This window comes from Ptychodera flava, chromosome 8 (genome assembly GCF_041260155.1).
Source record: "Ptychodera flava strain L36383 chromosome 8, AS_Pfla_20210202, whole genome shotgun sequence".
Lineage (NCBI taxonomy): Eukaryota > Metazoa > Hemichordata > Enteropneusta > Ptychoderidae > Ptychodera > Ptychodera flava.
The window spans coordinates 7,789,218-7,814,478 of NC_091935.1; the positions used below are offsets into that span (position 1 = coordinate 7,789,218).

A 25,261-nucleotide genomic window follows, 5' to 3' on the forward strand; every position below is an offset into this window, starting at 1 on the left:
TTCATTATCAACAGAACGCACAATTTATTTCAAAGAATTGTTTACACTCTGAATTACAGGATTAACCACAGAAATTCTTAAAATGGATCACAATTTGGCTAACAAAACTTCCTGTAAGTGTCTACTGTATGATGACAAAATGGTGCTTCAAAGGGCACCTTTCTAGGTATCATGTTTCTTTGACAAGGACCTATCTTTCTAAGCTTTATTATAGGAAAGGAAAGGTACAGCTTATTCCAAAATCATGAATTAAATGAATTTGATGATATTTGGTAAGTAATTATGCCATCCATAATATATCTACCGCTATCCATTATTTTCTACATACAGCAAAGCATGCTAGTCAAATGGGCTTCGTGTAATCATTAAATCTCGAAGTACAAAATGGTAACACCTTTATCATATTCAGCGTGTAAAACTCGTTTCAATGGACCTATTAACCTGTCAACTTTTCATTAACAGTAAAGGAAAAACAAATCAAAACAAACATGAAAAATATCAAAAACAATCAAAAGAGATTCCGAAGAGTAACTGACTTTTTTCATTGTCTCCGTTTTCTAGAAATATTACGTTGAATAGCATTTCATGCCTTTTCTTCAACTTCATCTCGTGTCCTTTAGATGCATGGAGTTTGTTACTTACAAAATCGCCTCTCTCACGAGTAAACAATGTGCTTCTCTATGAGCGAAACAAGGTCTTTTCGGTCTAGGGATGGTCGTTGAAGGACTTCAATCAGCTCTTTGATTGTTACAGGGCATCTTGTTGACCAGTAGTGCAGCACTTCACCGCAAGGATTTCTGCTGCTCGAGAACACTCGAACTTCTTCCATCGAACAGCCAATTTCAGCTGAATTACACAACAAAATGAAAAAGGCGAGAAGCGTCATTCAAGATAACAATATAAGATATCAAGTCCGCCTTTGAAACATCGTCACCTTCAGATAAGCCAAATACATCTTGTCGCCCGCAACATTTATAGAACTTAGGGCTGGCTAAATCTACAACAAAAATTCAGAGGGCGGGAGAAAATGGAAACTCTACTCTTTCATATTGAAAGCCTTTGTCAAGCATCCGCAACAGGGCAGCATTTGATTTATTAAGCATCAACCCAGACCCAGGCAGGTGCACACGATATTATGTACAATGCGCGACATGAAGAACAAGCGGCTGGGTGAGTTCTATATATAATAATACCAAAATCTCGTGTTTATCCGCCTGTGAAGGGGTATTGCTATTCAGAGCTCCATTTTATAGTAAAAATCACCAATAAATGTAGTGACAAGCTAATATTGACATTTCAACATATTTACAAAGTGCTTACCGGCTAAATCTCTCCAATCACCAGCGACAACACTCTCAACATTCAAATTGTTACATATTTTCTTATGCAGCGTTGGTGGCATATCAATGACTTTTCCATCTGGATGCATCACTGCGACAATCGTATCATGTGTCCCGGTTCTCGGCTGGAAACATACAAATAGAATCATTACACACACAACTTCTTAATGACAATGCCCATTTAAGTATTTGACATGTTCTTAACAAAAAATAATGTGATTTATGGTATTTAATTTTGATTGAGTTTCCATTGATGCACATATTGCTATCGGTAAGTCTCATACATGAAATCTGACAGAGGTTCTTCCATAACAACCATTCTATCTGGAGATTTCTTTACAGTTGATTTCTATCCACTACATAGTTGAGACAAGACCTTAGTCAGCGTACTAGTCATTTTCGCGTTTACAAATTTGTAGGAACATTTGGTATGAAAGCCTTTATAGTAAAGTGGCCCTGATAAAAGTTATCACTACTTGATGTTTATTAAAAGTCTGCCGAACAAGTAATACAATTGATACAAAGTTAATTGTGAATAAGATGATGATGATGATGATGATGATGATGATGATGATGATGAGTAAGTGAATTGATAAACATTCACTAAAATGCGAATTTTGGTTAAAGGTTATGACTTTCGAAGCGTAATTTTTGCAGACTGTCTTCGGAAGTACACTACTATAATGTAAGGATTATTAGAGGTTATTATCCAATATCGCCTGTTCCTGTGTCGTATCAGCATGAGTGTCATTTGTGCCGCATCAGACACGAGACGAAGTCGAGTGTCTGATGCAGCACAAACACTTTAACAGAAAAACCATGGGAAAACATTACAAGACTCAACATGTTTTTTTCCGTATTTAACAACCCGAAATATCCATTTTACTCAAAGCTCTTCAATGTTTTATGCCGGCGACAACGCTTCGCAGGCGGAAAGCGGCAGCCATTTTGCTTGTTTACGCTGTTTACCATCAAAGTGCAAATGTAGTACGGGAACACTCAAAAACCGATGACGTTTATCGTGCATATCTCGACGTTTACTGTGAAATATTACGGCTGATATTTTACGGTAAACGTCACTAGGATAAGGCAATATGGGCATGGGTATTTTCATAACATAACGGATGAGGGGCATTGATGCTGGAGAGACTATATTCAACGTAATTTTTCAGCAGACGATTATTTCACAAATATTAGCGTTGTGTTACTTTGGCATGCTCACTTGTGAGATTTATTTCTGAATAATGTATCATTTTATACAGCATAAGGTTATCATTGTTCCACTTTTTTGTACGGTGGGCGAAAGGTTATCACTATCCCATTTGATAAGCTATTGACCGACGCGATATAGATAACCTTCGTTCAAGTGATAAGCATAAATAGAGGGCAATATAGTAGGCCAATTTACACGGCGTCAATGAATAGGGACCCTAGGGTTTCAAACTAACTAATAGGCTACCTTTAGGACACAGTAAAGATGAAAACATTTCAGTTCGTGCATTTTACTGTACTTGGCACACGGTAGTATATATGAGAAAATATCGAACAAAAATGTCCTACAAGGGAGGTGGTACCTGTGCCAGAGAATTGTCAAAGTATATCACTTACGGTATTTCGGCTCTTGAAAACCTCCATCACGTAATTTTGACTTTCACAAAGAAAGTTAAATGAACCAGTTTCCCGCAATTTACAATCTGGTTGACTTGCCAATTCAACAATATGAAGCTTCCTTTCGTTTTCTGAATATGTGTGATGTTGATTTGGACACAATACGCCAAATTTGAACTTAAGATATTTAAAATCTCGCCGTCGAATAGTTTTTACGTGATCTATCAGCCAGGTTATGCACTTTCTTGAATCAGTGCCTATGGGTCTTTGAACTGTGACTTTTATCAGATTCTGTTGAGGCAAGTGATGTTTAAGTTCGAGTTTAACAAGTAGCTCAGAGTCTACAATAAATTTGCCCACGTCTCTGAAAACCTCTCGCTTTCTTGACTGATCTCTCACTTGATCTTCATTCAAACACCTTGCCAGAAGTCGGGAAAAGACAGCGTCGGGTCGCAAATAGCCGAAGTCAAAGTAATACGTCTCTTCATCTTCACTGGAAATCCACCAATCTTCTAGCACGGTATCCGAATCACCCTCTTTCATGATTGAATAATGTGGCATTAGACATGGTACGCTGAACAGTTTATCAGTGGTTTCTGTTGGCTGCTGAAGTATGGGACATATTAGGTCATAAGCAGTTAACAGTGAAATGATCACATTCATTGGCACATTAAACGGTTTAATTATGTGTTTGATAAGAGAACTGTGGAGAACTCCGTGTTGTTCTAACTTCAGCCAGTACGGTGAAACCTTCTGCGATCTTTTATCACGAGGTGGAATATTCATCAGTACTTTCATTATGTCAACGAGGAGCTGCGGATCAAAAACAACGTATTGTTCCAGTACAGGGTCATCTGGTTGGTATATTATCTCGCCAGCCCGGTGGAAGAAACTGAGGAGATCTTGAATACCATCTTCACTAGTAATTCCGCATTTTTTTGATGCATCTTGACCCACATCAGTATAGGACGAGATGATTTGAGATAAATATCGGCTCTTGTCTTTGTTCCTCTTATTCAGTATCAGCTTGTAGAAATTTAAGTACTTGATGGGATATTCCCTGGTCATATACTCTGCTTCATGGATTATGGAGCTGATTAAAGTTTTCATTCTAGACATCTCAGTATCGTTAACTACAGAATTTTCCACCATGAACACCAGACGCCTATTTGGATTTACTTTTAAACGGTCACAGAAATTAGCATAAAGTTTTTCAGATAGATACTGATCTATGTCCTCTTGATCTGACAGTCCAACACTGTCTCTGTGCGTTCCAACAAGGAAGATGACAGAATCTTTATCTTTTGCGTGGATGGAAATTGAGTTGAACCAAAAAAGAATCCGGTTGAGTTGTTTGTATTTATCTTGAGTAGCTTCCTTGAGATTAAACACTAGAAGATAGATAGCATGGCTGGCGAGAAACACATGGTGAGTACAGTAATACAGGTCATCACCTGCAAAATCCCAAAGGCTTAGCCTCGTCGGAAGATGTGTTAAACCTCTTTTCTGTTCCCTAAAAGCATCCCTGATATCGATAACGGGAAATGTTTGAGATTTTACTTTCCAATACCCGCACATTTCAATTATGGGATGAGTTAAAACTGACAGGAAAACCAGAAAAGTCGGAGAGAAAATGCTTGTAAGATTGAATGTCCAGCCCATAAAATATCCTGCTACCAAACCCATGAGTGTGCCAATTCCTTTATAAGTAAAATAATTAACATTTAATTTGGCGTCGATTTCTCTTCCGATGAACTCCCCGGTCGATTTTCCAAAGAATAAGAGTATACTTCCGAGTAAAGAAAGAATAACATCCGGCTCAGGGATTGCTATTGAAAGAAGAACACTCATTGCAAGCAAACTCAACATTAAAAATGTTGAATCAGTAGTAGTTTTAGATGGTAATCGTCCTAATATGAGAGTCCAGGAGCGCAGTAGAAGAAGTGCTGTCACATGGCCGGGGTTAATTGGTGCCTTTGCGAGAAATGTTGAGACACCTTTTGTGAAATCGAACACCATCATTTGGTCTTTCCGTATCGCCCATTCGGGCGGATGGAGCAGGCACAGGCCAAAGGCCAGTCCAGTTCGAAAACCACAACCAAAGAGAACTCCTAAGACAAAGCCTATACTGAGAAAAAGTATCATAAACGTGAAATAACTTAGGATTGGTATATTTGTAAAAAATGTTTTGCAAAACAGGAAGACTGCATCAACGGTAAGATAGCATCGGATGAAATGTTCCATGAATAACACAAGAGCAACCCCTGTACCAAAGCGATAGGCGTCAGTAAGAAAATCGAGCCCAGCGATTGTCATTCCTAGGAACAGGAACCACTCAACTGGAGCAAAGCCGTTGCTAAAGATATTACATAGTGGTATGATGCACAAAAGCTGAACACTTAAATAAAGTCTGATTATGTAAATGGCATCTTCACAGTATTTTGCTACCGTTGCTTTCAGTGAAGAACGCTTGTAATCGCTACTTAAGGACCTTTTCCCTATTTTTCTTTTCTCACTTGTGCATTTTTGGGCTGTAAGCCAGGCAGACGCCAATTCACAATAATTGTGCCTGTTGTCTTTACTGATATGCCATGTGCTATCTACTTCCGTGGATTCATGCATTCGTGTCTCGATTCCCTCAGTGCTTGCTTCATTCTCTCGAAAGGTTTCTCCCGTCAAAGCACGTCGGAGGCTTGTCTTGCCAACACGAGCGTCGCCCAAAAAAATAACTTTGCTTCTGTTAAATGGAAGCCTTCCTCGTTCTCTTGCTTCTGCATACTCTTCCTGAATTTCTTGATCGTTGCAAAGAACCCCGAGATTGTAGCTGCGATATGTCGAAAATCCTGACAACCATCTCTGGAATTGGCTTGCCATGCTTGGTCAGATATACACATGTACTACGTTGCTTGATCTGATGATGGCAATCAAAGAAAGAATGCATCAAGTTGTTACATCATTCAATTATATTTAGGTTTGCTAGTGAAAGGGGGCTGTACTATTGTGTAGTACTTTGCACTCTTTCATGAATTAAACTCAATAATGGGAAAATTTCGCAAAGGAACATAAAATCACTGTTATTTTTGATCAAAAATTTAAAACGGCAATCAACACGTTACTTTCCCACTGATCTTCTTTATGAATTTAGTTAAGTCTGACACGATATTTCGTTGGTGGCATCAGATGCTGATCGGATAAAACACGTGTCCGCAGCCCTCCCTATCGGAGATTTCCGTGTGACTACCAAAAATAAAGCGCACTATTTTCTAGTGTTGCGATTCTCTTGAATGCTAGAGGGAAGTTTGATGTTGAGACCTTGTTCACGCATAAAAGTATGGGCAAAGAAAGGTACGCGTCTGGCCCTGCTTAACATTGAGACTGTATACAAAAATATAGTGAAATAGCGCTTATTTATCAAGTTTTAACGTTCTTTTTTTCTTGAAATGATTGAGGTTTGCGCTACCAATCCTGGTGGAGACCGTGCAGTTGCCGAGTGGTTTGGGTACGAGTAACTTCACTTGTGTCAACTTTCGCGCGCGTTGGAAAATCCCTTGACCGAAGAAAACAATATGAGACTTGTAAAGGTGATGTAAAGGTAACTGATTCTTTGCAGTGCCAAGCTTATCTACCTTTCGTCGTCGATCGATTGCCAGATACATCACAGGGAGCCAGCCATAGCAAAACACTAGTGCATGAAACATAGACTTGTTGAGCCACAAGTTTTTTGTTAACATGAATAGACTTGTTGCGAAATTCTAACGCAAATTGCACGATGTTTCAGATTATACATAGAGATAGCTGTTTCATATGGCTTGTTTTAGGGAATGAAATGCAAGTCTATTGATTATGTGCGTAAAATGCTAGCTAGCTTGCTTTGTCATAGTGACGATACAAATACATAAAATTTATTTATATTTATTTTCATGTGAAACTGAGTCATCGGTCGTTTCGATGATGTGATGCTTATTACGGTTTATCGTTAACAAAAAATGTTTACCAAATCAATAAACATTGCCCACAGACTTGATATATTGCTACATGTTTACACTTGTATCATTAGTTTCCTCTACGCTGAACTTTTTACTTGTACAGGGAAGAATTCGTTCTAAATTTACTCTAATGAAATTTACTGCAACCACGCGCTTCCGCTTCAGTTTTACGATAAGATTTCTGAAGCATTGATCCTGACATGTCTACTTGATCAAACATTTCTCGGCTCGCAAGGAACAAACATTATTTAATGTTGTCAAGGGCCAAACTTCCATATGAAAAGGAAACGGTGCTCTTTACTTGATTAAGGTGTCTAGATACCTTATACACACTTTTACAGATTCTTTTCTCAGTTATAGAAGTCCAAAACCCCGATAAAGTATATAGTTTCTGAAAACCCTGATATTGGGAAATCTGACCGTGCACAATACGTATTCACAATTTACATAACGTTTATAACTGGGAAAAAAATAAACATCTAAAAGTACCTTTAAGGTATGTAGCTACTTTAAACACCAAGCTCCTGTGACACAGACCGCGCCTATGGATTGTGCTATCCAAGATTTACTCTTATTCCATAATATACATACATACGTACATACATACGTACATACATACATACATACATACATACATACATACATACATACATACAGACAGACAGACAGACAGACAGACAGACAGACAGACAGACAGACAGACATACGACATACATACATACATACATACATACATACATACATACATACATACATACATACATACATACATACATACATACATACATACATACATACATACATACATACAACATGCAGGCATGCATGCATGCATACAAGCTGGCAGGCAGGCACAGACAGACAGACACAGTGAGACATACATACAAAATGGCAATACGAGAACAAGACACGCTGTCTTAAATGATGAGTTGCCAACACTGCCTGGCGCAATTATCGTCTGCAATATCGACCATAATATAGGTCAATAACAAAGAAATCTATTTGTCAAAAGTTGAAACATCGTCTGGAAAGATGTCATGATTGATCAAAATGACACCGCATTTCCACACTCTTTAGAGTACAAAGTCTTTCCCGCAATAACTATTGCATAGTGTCCTAAAAGACCGAGTTCCGTTTATGTATTTGTGAGAAAGCCAGTGGAACTTTTTAAATACTGTGCTTACTTTCAAGTACAAACAAACGTCCTTAAGGACCTGATCTGATCTTGTTAGAAATCTCGTGGCATTTTAAAAAATACTCTACCTACCTTCTAGTACTAAAGAGCGTCCAGAAAGCCCTGTCTCTGAATTTTTGAGAAGTTTTTGATCAGTTGATGTCAGACGACCTCAGTTTGACCTGTTTGGGAAGCAGAAGTGATATAAAATTTACTTTGCAACTTTTACGCTATATCGGCCCAGCTACACTATTTGTTTAGTTGTTCTATGTCTATGCCAGTCACAGTAAACGTATCCTGATAGGCGTGAAAAAACTTTGAGGTTCTTACCCAATATCCCTTGTTCCTGTGACGTGTCGTCATGGTTGTCATTTGTGCTGCGTTAGGCGTCGAGTGTCTGAGGCTGCACAAATGACACGAATGCTGATACGACGCAAAGAACTGGCGATTTTGGGTTATAGCCGATTATCATATACCCATGCACAGAATTTTAGAAATGACAGGAAAAGCCCTGAATTTTTCGACTCTACTTTAATTCAGCCACGCGCATAAATATGGGAACACTTGTGTAAACAGGCTTCATTCATAAACTATTCACGAGCAGAAGTCAACAACACACGCAACCAATCCTCCATGTCTCAATGAACACCACGAGAAAAGAAACTGAGACTCAAAAATTGTCACACGGGAAGAACTTTTTGTGATGCCATAAGTAATTACAATCGTAACCGATTGAAAACTTTCCACTGCTTTTCGATCGCATTCGATCGTCGTACGGAGCGGAGAGAGGTGGCTATTTTGTTTAATTACACAGTGACTGAGAGTTAGACTCACTGACTTGACTGACAGAGCTAACAGTGCCGTGCCGTGCCGTGCCGTACCGTGCCGTGTTTGCTTCAGCTTGTCAACAATTACAAGAACTTTAATGGAAAAACAACAGGAAAACATTGCAAGATTCAACATGTTATAACCGTTTTTAGCTACCCAAAGTATTCTTATTCCTTAAAGCCCTTCAAATTTTATGTCAGTGACATCGCATCGTAGGTGGAGAGCGGCAGCCATTTTGTTTCCTTTAGTTGCAAAAGTACTTCGGGAACACTCCAAAACTGATGACGTTTAATGTGCATATCTCGACCTTACCGGAACATATTACTGCTGATAATTTACGCTAAACGTCACCTGGATGGAGCAATATGGGGATGGGTATATGGTAATACGATTTGATAGCATGCAAAGAGAGTTGCGCATACCATAGTAAAAACCAGAACCATGGACTAGGATAGTGTAAAGTAGGATATTACATCACACGTGGACAATTAGGCCAGTCGTGTACCTTTAAACTGAAACCAGGGTAGCCAACAAGCTTATTTCAAGAAATTCAACAAAAAGAGTTTCTAGTCTTTTTTAATAGGTGTATGGCTTCGAAGCTATGCTTTAGAAGTTTGATATATCTAAATTTACAGGGTAATCTTCCTCGAGGATGCTTAAACGTTTACGTCGCCCCTATAATTGTCTTTTTGCGAAGTGTTTCATTCGGAGGAGGGCTATTCAAAGATGAAAAAAAGTTTTGCAACAAAACTACTGGCCCCACCCTCCTCTTCGAGCACGAGAAACTCTGTCGTTTGGCGGACATTGTTCTCAGATGGATGATATTTCAAGCTCAGGCCGGAATCAGGATTACAAATACAAGTCTTTGTTAGACTGCGTTAGGACTTTACATAGACCCTAAGGATGGTGGCGTTTTAAAAAATCATGTTCCCCACTTCAAGAACAAATAAGCTTCCTGAAAGACCGAGTTCCCTTTATCTATTTATGAGAAACTTCATGGCATCATTAAAATACTGTGCTCACTTTCCAGTACAAATAAACGTCCCGCAGAACCCGCATTTTAAAAATAACGTACCTACCTTCCAGTAAAAAGGGCGTCTAGAAAGACCTGTCTCTGAATTTGTGAGAAGGCTTTGATCACTTGATGTCAGACGACCTCAGTTTGACCTGACAGGGAAGCAGAAGTGATAAAGCGATAAAGATATCAAAACGTGGAGTCCTATTAAAATATAAATTTCAAATGTTTGACCTACTTTATAAAGTCTACGTGATAGCGGCTGCATGATTGTGATACTATTGAGCGTTTTTATTGTGTACGGTTATACATTTTCATTTTTATACCGAAAAACATATTAAAAGTACAGGTAGTGCTTGTCATTTCCAAGTGATTAATATTTTATCGTTTTTCCGTGATACAGGCTTAACTCTACAAGAAGCGATTGATTGAAACTGCGGCGTTGAATTGGCAAAAGGGGTATATTCCTTAACATGGTGCACATATTGAACCATAGACCCTAAGGGTCTATGATTTATTCGTGTATGTACCTTTCGAATTCAAACAACTTGCATGATTTTGTTTTCCACTGAACTTTATATTGCTCGGAACGATACACACATACACTGGCTACAAATCTTGCTACTTTGCTACACAATATTCTCAGATGCGTCCTATCTAGCTACCTACCTTCGTGCCTACCTACCAACCCATCCACCTGCATGCATGTAAACACAGACAGATAGACAGACAGACAGACAGATATCTAGACATCTAGACATACAGGACTGGCCAAGACTCACGAATGCTATTCGTCACCTACTTATTAGAACTTGAGTTTGCGTTACAAGCAATGGAAACATGTACTCCACTGCAACTTGTATTTCATGATCCTGTAGAAATTGGTTTCAAGCAGAAGGAGGACATCATCTAAAAAACGACAACCGCTGGCGCAATTTTAAGAAGTTTCGAAAGGTTCTTGAACCAATTTCAATTACGGTATCATCATCTTCTCCGGAGTATCTGTCTTTCTCTAACATATCAATACCATTGATTTTACAGTTTTCGAGCGAATTAAAATCTTTCTCTTTGTTTACCAGATCGCTGCTTGGTATTTCACATGATTGTATTTTAATAAGGTTTTGAATTTTGACCGAAAATCACTTTTCACCGGTGCAAAAATACAAGCCTCTGCTGCCCCTGCATGATAAAGGAAATGCAACTTATCAGAAGACACAGTTACGCATTGCATTCGGTCCGGTATAGCGGCCCAGTAGTGAGGGGTTGATCCGGCTACTGCACAGTGATGCCGCTTTAAATATACTTTACCATATATTTAGGTTTAAAATATACAAAGAGTAACAGTGAAAACACATAAGTATACACACACACACACACACACACACACACACACACACACACTCACACATACACACACACACATATATATATATATATATATATATATATATATATATATGTATGTATACCAATTGACATAGAAAAATTCACAAACAGTTTTCTTTATATTTAAAAGGAAAATTTATTGCTCTTCTTTGGAATAATAAAGCTATATTACAAAATTAACCGATGCCTAGCTTCAACCGGAGGCTTGATTTACTAAGCTTAAGCCTGACATTGCACAATTACGGCAAGGCAAGCTCTATAACTTGCAAGGTCATGTGTGAAGCAAGGCAGTATTAGTAATCCTATTATGATGATTATTCAAGAGAATAGGAACTTGCTGAAAAGCAATTCAAAAACAATCCAAAACTGTTTTTGTAAACTAAAACAAGACTTGGCGGTGTTTAAAAAAAACCCCCAATTTATTCCTCGGTGTTATACGGAAAACAAACCTTCTTCCGGTTTTCAAATTTCAGACTACTTCTTCTTGCAAAATAGTGGCCCAACCCGGCCATAATAACTAACAGAACACTTAATAGTAATACATATAACACATATACAGGTCGTGATGACAAGTTACAGCCCGGTACTTCAACATGATTGAGGAAATAGACATAGCTTGACTAACGCAGCCCAACTTTCCCTACACTTGCTAAAATTTGTTGTTGTTCGAAAGTCATGTTATCCGTTCAAACCTCCTTTGGCGATCTATTACCCTCAAAGGAGAGCTGCTCTTACAGTTGATTACGATTAAATACATTAGTATGAAAACGGCTAGCAGTCCTACCCTTCTCTTCCTATCAAGAAATCGATGTAGACCAGCTGCTGTGTTTACTCCTCGGCTAAATAGTCATCGAAAGGGCGACGTATCTAAGTCAATTTTAAATAAGAATGGCAGGAAAAATGAATAGTTTGTAAGAGTTCTTAATATTCCGTATACAAGCCTGCATTTTAGAAATACTGTACCTACGATACATGTACTTTCCAATGCAAGTGCGTCTCCAGAAAGACTGGGTTTTTACTTTGTCTAAGGTTGTGCAATCAATATCAAAATGCCTTATCTGACCTTTCAAGGAAGCAGAAGTTATATTAAATGCACGTAGCATGTAGGAAAGTATCAAAATATCATGATTAACGTATCAAAATATCCTATCTGACCTTTCAAGGAAGCAGAAGTTATACTAAATGCACGTAGCATGTAGGCACATATCACATGAGACTGGCTAGGCTGTAGCATTTACTTAGCTTTTCTACTTCAACGCCTGCCATGGTGCACGCAACTCCAGTCAGCTCTTTTTGGTGTACAGTTTGACATGTTTTAAAGGGAAATGTGTTCCCCTGCAAATTATTTCTTGCTTCCCTGACTACAACCAATGGTGACGTCATATACTGAATGAACGTTAAATTTATGAGGTTGTGCATTACAGGTTGATTCCAACCCGTGATGTTGTTTCTGCATCTTGTCCAATGTGTAGTTCTTTGATCAAGTTATGTTTTAAAATAACATCCCAAGAACTGTTATCAGACGCTGTTTTCGTAACACTTCAAGTGTATATACTGTATATTTAAATAATAACATTTGATAGCGAGGGCAATATCACAATTTGTTGCCTGCACAAGGGAAGGTGCTCATGACCGGAATATTGATAATGCCCGAGCCGTAGGTGAGGGATCATCAATATTCCGGTAATGAGCAGCAGCCCGAGGCAGGCAACAAATTGTGTCACAACACACTTCATCCGCAGAGTGTGTTCTAATTAGTCAATTGATTATCACGTGGGACGCGTTCTTTTTGTGCTGATCCACGTATCCACGTAAACGACGTGATCAGGCATCGTTTGTCGGAACTGCTACCTGCTAGACATCATCAGTTCCGAAAAATGATGCGGCTTATTTCAAAAACAACATTTGCGCATGCACGAACTGGGAGCAAAGCAAAGATGTCGTCTGCGACCGCGCGAAACAATAATCGAGAAATTTCTCAGATTATTGTACTTTCTGAAGAAGATCTGAATACTCCGGTTTCCAACAATGACTCGAAACGGATGAAAACGATAATCAAAGGTGTATTTAACGTTTTGCAGAATTATTGCATCGCTGTCCGGAAAACCTTTTCTTTCTGAACCACTCAAACATATTATATGCGACAAGTTATGTGTACGGGACGTTCTTGTGCATGACAGTGGATGAGATGTGTTATAGAACACATATTGACTGGCCATGAGGGCAACAGCATACGTCTTTAACTCATCGGGCCTGTGAGTTACTTCCAAAAACAGACTTTATCCCTTTGCATTTGGCCTCAGGAAACTGTTTTTGGGATGACTCACATCCCTCAGGGTACAGATGTATGCTGTTGCCCCGTGGGCAGTAAATATGTGAATAATATTGCCCTCGCTATCATGTGTTGTTTATTATATTACAACGAAGATTCACACTAAATAACGACTCTCAAACAACCAAAATTCATTCAAATCAATAATTTAATGGTTAATGAAATATTCAATCATCCGACAAACTAAAAGTGAGTGAACTTTTAAACATTTTCAACTCACTTAGGAATACTTTTGGAGTAATTCTTTTGAATTTAAACTGCAGAAAACACATTAAACATTCAACATTTGGTAATTCATTAATTTCAATCGAAATATATCTTTCTCAGCTTCGTTACAGAAGAGGAAATATGTATTGTTCTCAAAGCTTTAATTTATGATGCTTCATATTTAATTATGCCATTCATATTATCTCTACAGCCATCCATGATTTGTCACCAATAAGGCTGTCAACTTTTTTCTTTACATTAGAAGAAACACAAATCAAAAAGTACCTCCGGAAAAATATAACAAATCATCGAAAATATCCCGAGTAGTAATTGACCTTTTCAGATATAGAATTGTTTAAGCTTTCTACAAATGAACATTTTATGGAATTTCATTCTTTTCTTCATTTAGAAGGATCTATAGAACCGTTCCCTTTTATCATTATAGAGTATATTCTTCCAAGAGCAGCACTGAATCCCAAAATATCCTATCATATTATCCTTTCTTTGTACAGTGTGACGAGAACAAAAGTATATCGTTGACAAGGATTAATGCGGGGCGCACAATGAACCACTTTGGCCCGATGACTATGCACCATCCTGGCTCCACCATGGTAAAGCCAGGCTAGTGAAATGTGATTGTCGTGATATCTGAAGCTTTAACTATGACAAACATTTCATCGCCATATGCATGCTTCTATGTAAGTACATATATAATCTTATGTTCAAACTGTATCTGAAACTTATATCTATATTAGAATTAGTTCTACATTACTAAAGTTTGTAAACGAATTCAGTGAACTCTACTGGTCCTCGAATAACGGATATAAAAGGCAAACAGTCTGACTAGTGCTCACGCCTAGGTTGTAAGCTATGTCATTTTTTCCTATTCAGTTTATACGTATAATGCCTGTCATCAACTTCGTCTCGTCTCCTTAAGATGCACCGAGCTTGTTATTTACCAAATTGTCTCTCCTAGGAGTACACAATATGGTTCTGTAAGAGCAAAACGAGGTCTACTCTTGACAGGGATGGTCGTTGAAGGACATCAATCAGCTCTTTGATGGTCACAGGGCATTTTGTCGACCAGTAGTGGAGCACTTCACCGCAAGGATTTTTGCAATTCGAGAACACTCTGGTATCTTCCATCAAACAGCCAATTTCAGCTGAATTAAACAAGAGAATGAAAAAGATGACAAGTGTCATACAAAATCACAAAATAAAGACATCAAGTCTGCCTGTAAAACATCTTCACATTCAGATTACCAAATAGGTGTTGTTGCTCGTAACACTAACAGACGTAAGGCCCAGTTAAATCGACAAAATAATGCATTGGCTGAGGAAATAAAAAATTACGATTTGAATAGTGAACTCCTTGGTCGAACATCCAGAAGAGGCTAGCATTGTATTGCCAAAACGTGATTTATTAAGCAATAACGCAGCCGTAGGTAGGTGTACACGGTATTTGGTACATTGGGCGACGTGGAGAACAGGCGGTCGGGCGAATTCTATATGGAGCGAATCCTACCGAAATCTCATGTATTCCCTCCTGTGAAGGGATATTGCTATTCAGCTCAATTAATGGTGATAATTACCAATAAATGTACTGACATACTTATATGTACAATTCAACAGTTCTGCAAAGTGCTTACCAGCTAAATCTCTCCAATCACCAGCGACAATACTCTCAACATTCAATATGTTACATATTTGCTTATGCAGCGTTGGTGGCAGATCAATGATATTTCCATCTGGGTGCATCACTGCGACAGACGAACCATGCATCCCGGTTATCGACTGGAAACATACAAATTGTATCAGAAATTATTTCACAGATATTGTTATTGTGTTACTTTGGCGTCCTCACTTGTGGCATCTCTTTAAATCATATATAAATTTTGTACAGTGAGCGAAAAGTAATCCCTGTCCCACTCGGTAATCTATTGGCCATAACTGCTGTTCAAGTGATAAGCATAAATAGAGGTTATTTTATAGACCAATTTACCTGGCGTCAATTGATAGAGCCCCAGAGTTTCATACCTATCTAATAGGAAACCTTTAGGACACAGTAAAGCTGGAAACATTTCAGTATGTGCATTTTACTGCATTTTATACACGATAGAATATAAAAGAAAATACTCAACACAAACGTCCTGCTTGGGAGATGATACCTGTGCCAGTGGATAGTCTAAGTATACCACTTACAGCATTTCTGCTCTTGAAAACCTCCAAGACGTGAGATCGGCCTTCACAGAGAAAGGTTAAAGGACCAGCTTCCCGCAAATGACAATCCACTTGACTCGCCAATCTCACAATATGTAGCGTCCCTTGCAATCCTGGATTGCAGTGATGCAGACTTGGACACAGAACTCCAAATGTGTACTCCAGATATTTAAAATCTCGCCGTCGAATGGCTTCTACGTGATCTATCAGCCAGGCTATGCACTTTCTTGAATCGGAGCCTATGGGTCTCTGAACTGTGACTTTTATCAGATTCTGTTGAGGTAAGAAATGCAGAAGTTCGAGTTTAACAAGTATCTTAGAGTCTACAATGAATTTGCCTACGTCGTAGAAAACCTCTCGCATTCTTGCCTGGTCTCTCACTTGATCTTCATTTAAACACCGTGCTAGAAGTCGAGAAAAGACAGCGTCGGGTAGCAAATAGCCGAAGTCAAAGTAATAAGTCTCTTCATCTTCACTAGATATCCACCAATCGTTCATCGTAGTACCTGGTGCTTCATTTATCATACTTGAATAACGTGGCATTAGACAAGGTACGCTGAAGAGTTCATCCACGGTTCTTGTTGTCTTCTGAAGTATGGGGCATATTAGGTCGTAGGCAGTTAACAGTGAAATGATGACATTCGTTGGCACATTAAACGGTTTCACTATGTGCTCGATAAGGGAACTGTGGAGAACTCCGTGTTGTTCCAACTTAAGCCAGTATGGTGCAACCTTCTGCGATCTCTTATAATGTGGTGGAATATTCACCAGTACTTTCATAACGTCTACGAGGAGCTGCGGATCAAAAACAACGTATTGTTCCAGTATTGGGTCATCTGTTCGGTATATTATATCCCCAGCCCGGTGGAAGAAACTGAGGAGGTCTCGAAAACCATCATCGCTTGTAATTCCGCATTCCCTGCATGTATATTGTGCCACATCAGTATAGGATGAGATGCTTTGAGAAAAATGTCTGTTATTGTCTTTGTTCCTCTTACTCAGTATCAGCTTGTAGAAATTTAAGTACTTGATGGGATATTCCCTCGTCATATACTCTGCTTCATTAACTATGGAGCTGATTAAATATTTAATTCTGGACCTCTCACTATCATTAGCTACAGAATTTTCCACCATGAACACCAGACGCCTTTTGGGATTTACTTTTAAACGGTCACAGAAATTAACATAGAGGTTTTCAAATAGGTACTGATCTATGTCCTCTTGATCTGACAGTCCAACACTGTCTCTGTGCGTTCCAACAAGGAAGATGACAGCATCTTTATCTTTCGCGTGGATGGAAATCGATTGTAACCAAAACAGTATCCGGTTTAGTTGTTTATACTTATTTTTAGTAGCCTGCTCGAGACTAAAGACAAGAAGATAGATAGCATGGCTCGCAAGGAAGACATGGTGAGTAGAGTAATACAGCTCATTACCTGCAAAATCCCAAAGGCTTAACCTCGTCGGGAGATGTGTGAAACCTCTTTTCTGTGCCCTAAAAGCATTCCTGACATCGATAACGGGCAATGTTTGAGATTTCACTTTCCAAAACCCATACATTTCAATTATGGGATGAGTTAAAACTGATATGAGAAAAACCAGAAAAGTCGGGGAGACTATGCTTGTAAGACAGAATGTCCAGCCCATGAAATATCCAACTACCAAACCTATCAGTGTGCCGATTCCTTTATAAGTAAAATAATTAAAATTTAATTTTGCATCGATTTCTCTTCCGATGAACTCTCCCGTCGTTTTTCCAAAGAATAACAGTATGCTACCCAGTAAAGAAAGAGCAACGTTCGGCTCAGGGATTGCTATTGAGAGAAGAACACTCATAGCAAGCAAACTCAACATCAAAAATGTTAAATCAGTAGTAAGTTTAGATGGTAATCGTCCCATTGTTAGGGTCCATGAGCGCACTAGAATAAGTCCTATCATATGGCCGAGGGTAATCGGTGCCATTGCGAGAAATGTTGAGACACCTTTTGTGAAATCAAACACCAGAATTGGGTCTTTCTGTATCGCCCATTCGGGTGGAAGGAGCAGGCACAGGCCGAAGGCCAGTCCAGTTCGAAAACCACAACCACAAAGAGCTCCTAAGACAAACCCTATGCAGAGAAAGAGTATCATAAACGTGAAGTAATTTATGAAAGTAACATTTGAAAAAGGCGTTTTGCAAAAAAGGATGACTGCATCAACTGTGAGGTAACAGCGGATGTAATGTTCTATGAATAACACAAGAGCAACACCTGTACCAAAGCGATAGGCTTCGGTGAGAAAATCGAGTCCAGCGATAGTCATTGCTAGGAACAGGAACCACTCAAATGGAGCAAAGCCGTAGCTGAAGATATCACAATGTGGTATGATGCACAAAAGCTGAACGCTTAAATAAATCCTGAATATGTAAAAAGCATCAATAATGTACTTTCCTGCTGTCGCTTTTAGCGAAGAACGGTTGTACTGGTTACCGATGGGCCTTTTCCCTAATTTTCTTTTCTCACTTTTGCTTTTTAGGGCAGTATACCAGGCAGACGCAAATTCAAAATCATCATGGCTGTTGTCTGCACTCATATGCCATGCACTATCTACTTCCGTGGATTCATACATTCTTGTTTCGATTCCTTCAGTGCTTGCTTCATTCTCTCGAAACGTTTCTCCCGTCAAAGCACGTCGGAGGCTTGTCTTTCCAACTCGAGCGTCGCCCAAAAACATAACCTTGCTTCTGTTAAATGGAAGCTTTCCGCGTCCTCTGGCTTCCGCATACACTTCCTTAATTTCTTCATCGTTGCAAAGAACCCCGAGATTGTAGCTGCGGTACGTCGAAAATCCTGACAACCATCTCTGGAATTGGCTTGCCATGCTTGATCAGATACGCAGATGCACTAAGTTGCTTGATCTGAAGATGGCAAAGAAGGAAACAATGCATCAAGTTGTCACATCATTCAATGAACTCGAAGGTTGCAGGTAAATCAGGGTAGTGCCATCATGTAGTACTTTGCAATCTTTCATGATTTAACTCCATAATGTTAACGTTTCGCAACCAAGGAACTTATGTCCACTTTTATTTGATTAAAAATTGAAAATGTATTCATTATTAGGAGGCGAGTCATTTTTTCCAACAGGGCTCAAATACAAGAACACCAGTTAATCAGTTATGTTGCTATTCATTTATCTTACATACAAAATTGCACAATCCCTGCAACCCTGGAGTATATTGAAAGGAAGATGAAAAAGGCAAAACAATAAATGAACAAGTATGAATAATCCGTGGCACATATTGGCCAACCAATTAACCAATTTGCACCTTCAAAAAAGAAAATCAAAATGGAGCTAATTTTTCAATTTTCATCTCATAGTTTTATCATCTTGATTATTAACTTTTAGGCCTATTTTTAAATTTAACATCTTTTGTCTGAGATTGAAATATAGGAAATTGTTATGTACTGCTATGAGGATGGCACTTCGCGGCCATCCAAATTTCCCCTTAGCATACTCTATTTCCCACAATACATATTTCCGTTTTCCCGATTTTCAATTTACGAAAGATCTCATTTTCCTACTTTATTTTGGGCGTCACAGCTGATAGTGTCTAACTTTGACCTAGGAATGCATCAAATTGTGTCAATTATTTGCGCAGGCAAAGGAAAGCCGACGGAAAGGAAAGTTCAATATAATCGGTTTGACCTGACCTGCTACAGTTTTGCTCGCTTCCCGTCAATAGACAGGTTTCCGCCGCGCATCACAGGGATAGCTTAATGGTTATCCGGTATGCCACGAATCAACGAAGAAATTTCACATAAAAATAAGAAAAACATATAAATATCTTTGATGATGTCACTATCATATATCCAACTTGAATTGTGCATGAATTATGCACACTTTTTATTATGTTTTGCTACCTAAAGATGATATTTAAATTTACACTTTTACAAATTACCAGAAATAGCTGTCTCCACTTAAATACGCGACGCCGGCTTCGTGTACGTGAAGAACGTACGCACAAGTCGATGACATAATCACAGAAATTCGGGACGTTCGCGTTCACGAAAAACGTGAAATGTGTAGCCAAACCTGTCTTATGTCGCAAACTTTACGTTGTGATAAAATGCTACAGCCATTAGCCCAATCAGAGTGCGGCATCCATATTAAATTTTATCTGATTCATTTATTCAGCTGTCAATCTTTGTACGCGATGATGTTCTGCGCGTAATTATCTATGTACCCCGTCATAGTTTTTAACCATATGCCGGCCCATTTTATGAATTGCATCCGTTACAACCCGATCCAAATCTTGACCTCGAAGGCGTTTGATATCATGTTTGAGACAGTGTCATCTTCCACCTCGTTAAGAGATACCACTTGCACTAGGCAAAACATTTTGGAGATGAACACTTATTTCGCGATTTCGCGGTGACTTTCTTTATTAACCATTTCCTGAATTTCTTGCGGCTGAACGCACCAACGTAAATTCATTGCCTGAAGTAAAAGTACTCTACCAACCGAAGAACAGTATTTGCTTCTATTCCAATTCAATAAATTTATTTCTGCCATAGTATCCAAAGATTCCAAAGATACTGCTCCACGCCCCAAATGAAATAGGAAAATTGGATATTCAGTATGTTAGGAAATCCAAAAAAAAACTGGAAATATGCATTGTTGAAAATAGAGTTTGCCTGAGGAAAATTTGAACGGTCGCTAAGTGCAATCCTCAGGGCAGTGTACACCCATTTTCTATATTTCAATCTCAGTCCAAAGATTTTAAATTAAGAAATAGGCCTAAAAGTTAATAATCAAGATGATAAAACCATTTGAAAATTGAAAATTAGTTCCACTTTGATTTTTTAAAGTGCAAATTGGTTTATTGGTTGGCCGAAATGTGCCACGGGATATGAATGCAAATTCAATTTTTGTAAATACAATTTGATATAAGAAGACTTCCCCCGAAAACAAAGAAGAGAACCGATCTGAAGAAACCATTAATCATCTTTGCTTTAGCGAGCCAGCAATTGTAACTTTTGATTATTGTTTCATTTTTGCTTCGTATCTCAAATGCAAGTTCTTGATCTACGTCAAAATAGGCCTTTAAGTAAATCACTATAAACGTTGTCAACACAGTTTCTATATGTTTAAAATACCCTTTAATATTTTATATTTGAAATTAAGTCTGAACTAGAATTAATTTGTCAAAAATAAAATTGCTTGTACAGTCTGAGTTCTCAATATGCTGAGGGAATACAGTAGAAAACTGTAGTTGACATTGAACCAAACAGGAGGGGAAAATCATCAAATGTTTCTACTGCTGCCGCTTTAAGTACGTATTTAAAGTGCGTCAAACGCGTAAACCTGAGTGAGACAACTGATTTTATGGTTAATTTTCAAATGGTATGCACATTATCATTACACTAGTGCTAAGGCGTTGAATTGGGCATATAGTAAGCCAACTCGCTGCTTGACACTTGTTAAATGTTTAAACCTCTTCTTTGTACGATGGACAATATTTTTTCCATGTAAGCAATCGTGTGTTATTTTGTACTCGGGCGCGTGGTAGTTAGTGGCTCCGAGTTGCCTCTCAATAAATATCATGAACTGTCCTCCTGGACAAGCCTTTGTATGTGGTTTTTCCGGATGTAGGCTGAAGTTTGACGCGCTCGTAATCACACCATTTTACTAAGCGCGATTTTTTCCTGGTATTATTTCTGGTACTTGAATGCTAGAGGGAAGTTTAGTGATGTGACCTTGATCACGAAAGTCTAGGCAAAGGATGTTATGCATCTGACTCTTCTTAGCATGTTTGTGTACATTGTCTGTTGAAAAGGGTGTTTTCCCATCAAACGGTCGAGCCTTTCGTTGCTCATCCGGACGGATCCGTACTACTTCCGTGTGGTTTGCATAAGAGTAATTCCACGTGTGTCTGCTTTGGATTTGGAAAATGCCACGACTGAGGAAATAACGTAAGAATTCTTTAGTATTAAGGGTCAGTGATTCAGTGCCGTGACCACTGTTTAGAAGATCTATTGGTCTTTCGTCGTCTATGAGAGCCAGGCAAAATGGATCAACACATCATAGTATGAAATATAGACTTGTTTAGCCACAATTTTTATGTGAACACATGAACAAGACACGTCATGGAATTCCCTGGTCACATCATTGCATTGCACGTCCACTCTAACGTACATTAAAGATTACAGTGTGGAGATGGCTGTTTTTACATAGCTTGTTAACATGTAAAGTCCTCATTTTAGGCTACGAAAACAAGTCTATTGATAATGTGAATAAATTGTTAGGTTGTATTATTCATTTATTCCTTTTCATTTGCATGGGAAACTGAGTCATCGGTTCATAAGGTCGTCTTGATATGTGATATTTAACACGGCTGTGATGTTACCAAAACACGTTTACCAAAATCAATAAACATGGCTAGCAGACTTGATGTATTGCAACATGTTTGCAGAGGTATCGTTAGTTTACTCTCTCTCGAACTTTGCACTTGTACCAGGAAGCATTTGCCCTAAATTTACTCTGATAAGTATTGTAACATTTGAAACCACGCGACTCCGGTTCAATTGTAAAATGGTAATTTCTGTAGCATTAATCAGTTTGATACATTGAGCTCCTGTGACGCTGACAGTGCCTATGGACTGTGCGATCCTATTGGTATTGCATATACATACATAGATAGATACGTACTTACAGACGGAAAGAAAGGCTGACAGACAGTCAGTCACCTGAGAGGCAGGAAGGCAGGAAGGCAGGCAGACCTGCTGAGCAACTTAGTCAAGCTACTGATTGACTGTCAGATAAACCAATAGGGAAATTATACTTGGAAGAATGCCAAAAGATATCTTCCTCATAAGGGACCGTTCATTTCAGTCTGTATGATGGGGGATCAGGGGAATCACTTTAATTTTGGAATCGAAAAGGGAGGGGTCATCTTTTTAAAGAAGCACTCAGGGGATCACTGCATTTTCAAAAAATGGAACAGTTGAACATAAATGGTTTTCTCAATCATGATTCATGGCAAGACCACACCCAAGTATCAGACACGCAGCCACGCCACTCACCAAAAACTGTTCATGATCAATGCGTAAACCAATCCGAATCTTTACAATGTAGTAACAGACAGGCCCCCTTTAATGTAGTTCAGGTTCACGTTTAGACTAGTCAAACATATTACAAATGAGAGAGTAACTGTGTCAAAGCTAAGGCCGAACAAAAATAGTTTTGCTGTTCCGATAATCCAACCTACCCTATTTTTACCTGCCGACCCTGAACTTTTTTGAGCTACGTAAACACAGAAGAAAAAAAAGAATGAAAAAAAAAACGTAAAATGACTCGTTCGTTACTATTTTTGCTTGAACGAGGATATCTTTTATCTTTTGCCTTTTATATGCATGATACATTTTTCTGGAAATGTCGTGGCCAGTGTTTGACCGCCCTGAACACCTGAAAAATGCATATTTAAAAATAAAAATATTTTGGAAAAAAAATTCCTGCCGATCTACCAACCCTAATTTTGAAACCATGTTATCGGAACGGCACAATTTATTTTTTTGGCCTAAGTCTCCTGTCTTATCGACCAGTAAGAACGCTAATGATAATATGACTTGTCCATCTGCAATGTGTGTTGTGTCAATAGAAAGTACATCTGCATGTTTTTACCATACAAAACCTGCAGCAATATTATATAAGCAGTTTATATAAAGTTAGTTCATAATCACTGTCCGTGGATAGAGGGACTGTGTCGTAATTTATTTCTAGTTTTTTAGTATGCTGTTCATAATTGTTTAATTTTTCCTGGGGTCATTATATTTTATTCCTGGATTGGGGGGGCCTATCTACTTTTGAAAACTTATGACATGGACTTTCCTTTCCCTAGCCGTAAAAACTAAACAGTCCATGAGCTCCTGTTGTTACGTATACGTACGGAGAAACGACTGGGACAAAACGATGAAAAAAGCTCGGGGACAGCAACATTATTTGTTTTTCATTATGCCGTTATAGTGGAACTTCGCTCATGAGCATGCAGCTCCGGTGATGGTGACAAACGTTACATAGAATTGGAGTCACTAGTTTTTTTTTACTTTCAAAAATTGTATTTCATCGCGCAAACAACATTGTGGATACTGTGCCATCACTAAAAATGCCAAAGAACAAGGGGTAAATAAAGTATTCAACAATACAGGGCTCGCCTCTTCCGCATTGTCGTAAGGAAAAATGCCTTGCTCAACGAAACAGTATTGCAGCCATACCGAAGTACCTACCTCTATTATAGTAACTCGGTACTGAGTTCTCTGGCCAGTGCATGGTGATAACAACTGACAAATTACAATTTATTCATGTATTTCATCATTATTTTGTAAGAGATTTGTCATACAAAATGCATGTCTGTAGTGGTCGTGTGCCATTGTTAATTCTAATTGACAATAGAAAACAAAGTAAAAGGAACTTTTAATTTTAATTCCTACGTTTATATTTTCTAAGATAAGTTTCATATGCATCTTCTTCTGAAATAACGTTTATGTATCGATAGTGCAGCTATCCTACAGCATGAAAGGATTTCTGAACAAATGCAAATCCTGCATTTGACATCACGCTTTGCCTCTTGCTTGCTTAAACTCAGTCAACTCCTGCCAGGAGCCCGCAATTTCAACTGTGCTATTAGCCCCACTCTTCTCTTCCACTACCAGGAAATGCATCGGTTTAGAAAGAAAATTTGTTCGTTGGCAGACATTGCTCTTGGAATTATGACATTTCAAGCTCAGACCGAAATCAGGATTACAAACACAATCTTTGTTAGACTACTAGTCTAACTAAGGGTTGTCTTTGTCTCACTACGGTGGGACTTTGCACGACGCCGGTAAACATATAAGCCTTTACGATAGTGGCATTTAAAAAAAAATATTGTACCTATACCTTCGAGTACAAATAAGCGTCCTGAAAGACCGAGTTCTGTATATTTGCTACAAAGCTAGTGGCATTTTGAAATACACTGCTTACTTTCCAGTACAAATAAACTTCCTGAAAAACCTGGTTTTGAATTTATGAGAACGTTTGTGGCATTTAAAAAATACTGTACCTACCTTCCAGTACAAGAAAAGCGTCCAGAAAGACCCGTCTCTGAATTTGTGGGAAGGCTTGATCATTTGATGTCAGACGACCTCAGTT

The 25,261-nt window shown here is 38.6% G+C and overlaps 1 protein-coding gene across 4 annotated transcripts; it reads right to left on the reverse strand.

The window, feature by feature from the left end:
• LOC139138364 (uncharacterized) lies at positions 1-25,261 on the reverse strand. Of its 4 annotated transcripts, XM_070706703.1 has the most exons (8): positions 25,177-25,261; positions 16,079-18,992; positions 15,526-15,670; positions 10,016-10,103; positions 8,202-8,290; positions 2,949-5,859; positions 1,321-1,465; positions 1-846 (listed from the first exon to the last, which is right to left on the reverse strand). In XM_070706703.1, the coding sequence occupies exons 6-8, from the start codon at positions 5,820-5,822 to the stop codon at positions 656-658; spliced, it is 3,210 nt and encodes a 1,069-aa protein (XP_070562804.1). In that variant the 5' UTR covers positions 5,823-5,859; positions 8,202-8,290; positions 10,016-10,103; positions 15,526-15,670; positions 16,079-18,992; positions 25,177-25,261; the 3' UTR covers positions 1-655. The 4 variants fall into 4 exon arrangements, 2 of the variants coding, with proteins under 2 accessions (XP_070562804.1, XP_070562803.1); XR_011553592.1 differs by lacking the exons at positions 1-846; positions 2,949-5,859 and having other exon boundaries at positions 1,332-1,465; XR_011553593.1 differs by lacking the exons at positions 1-846; positions 1,321-1,465; positions 2,949-5,859; positions 8,202-8,290; positions 10,016-10,103 and adding an exon at positions 13,800-15,039 and having other exon boundaries at positions 16,018-18,992.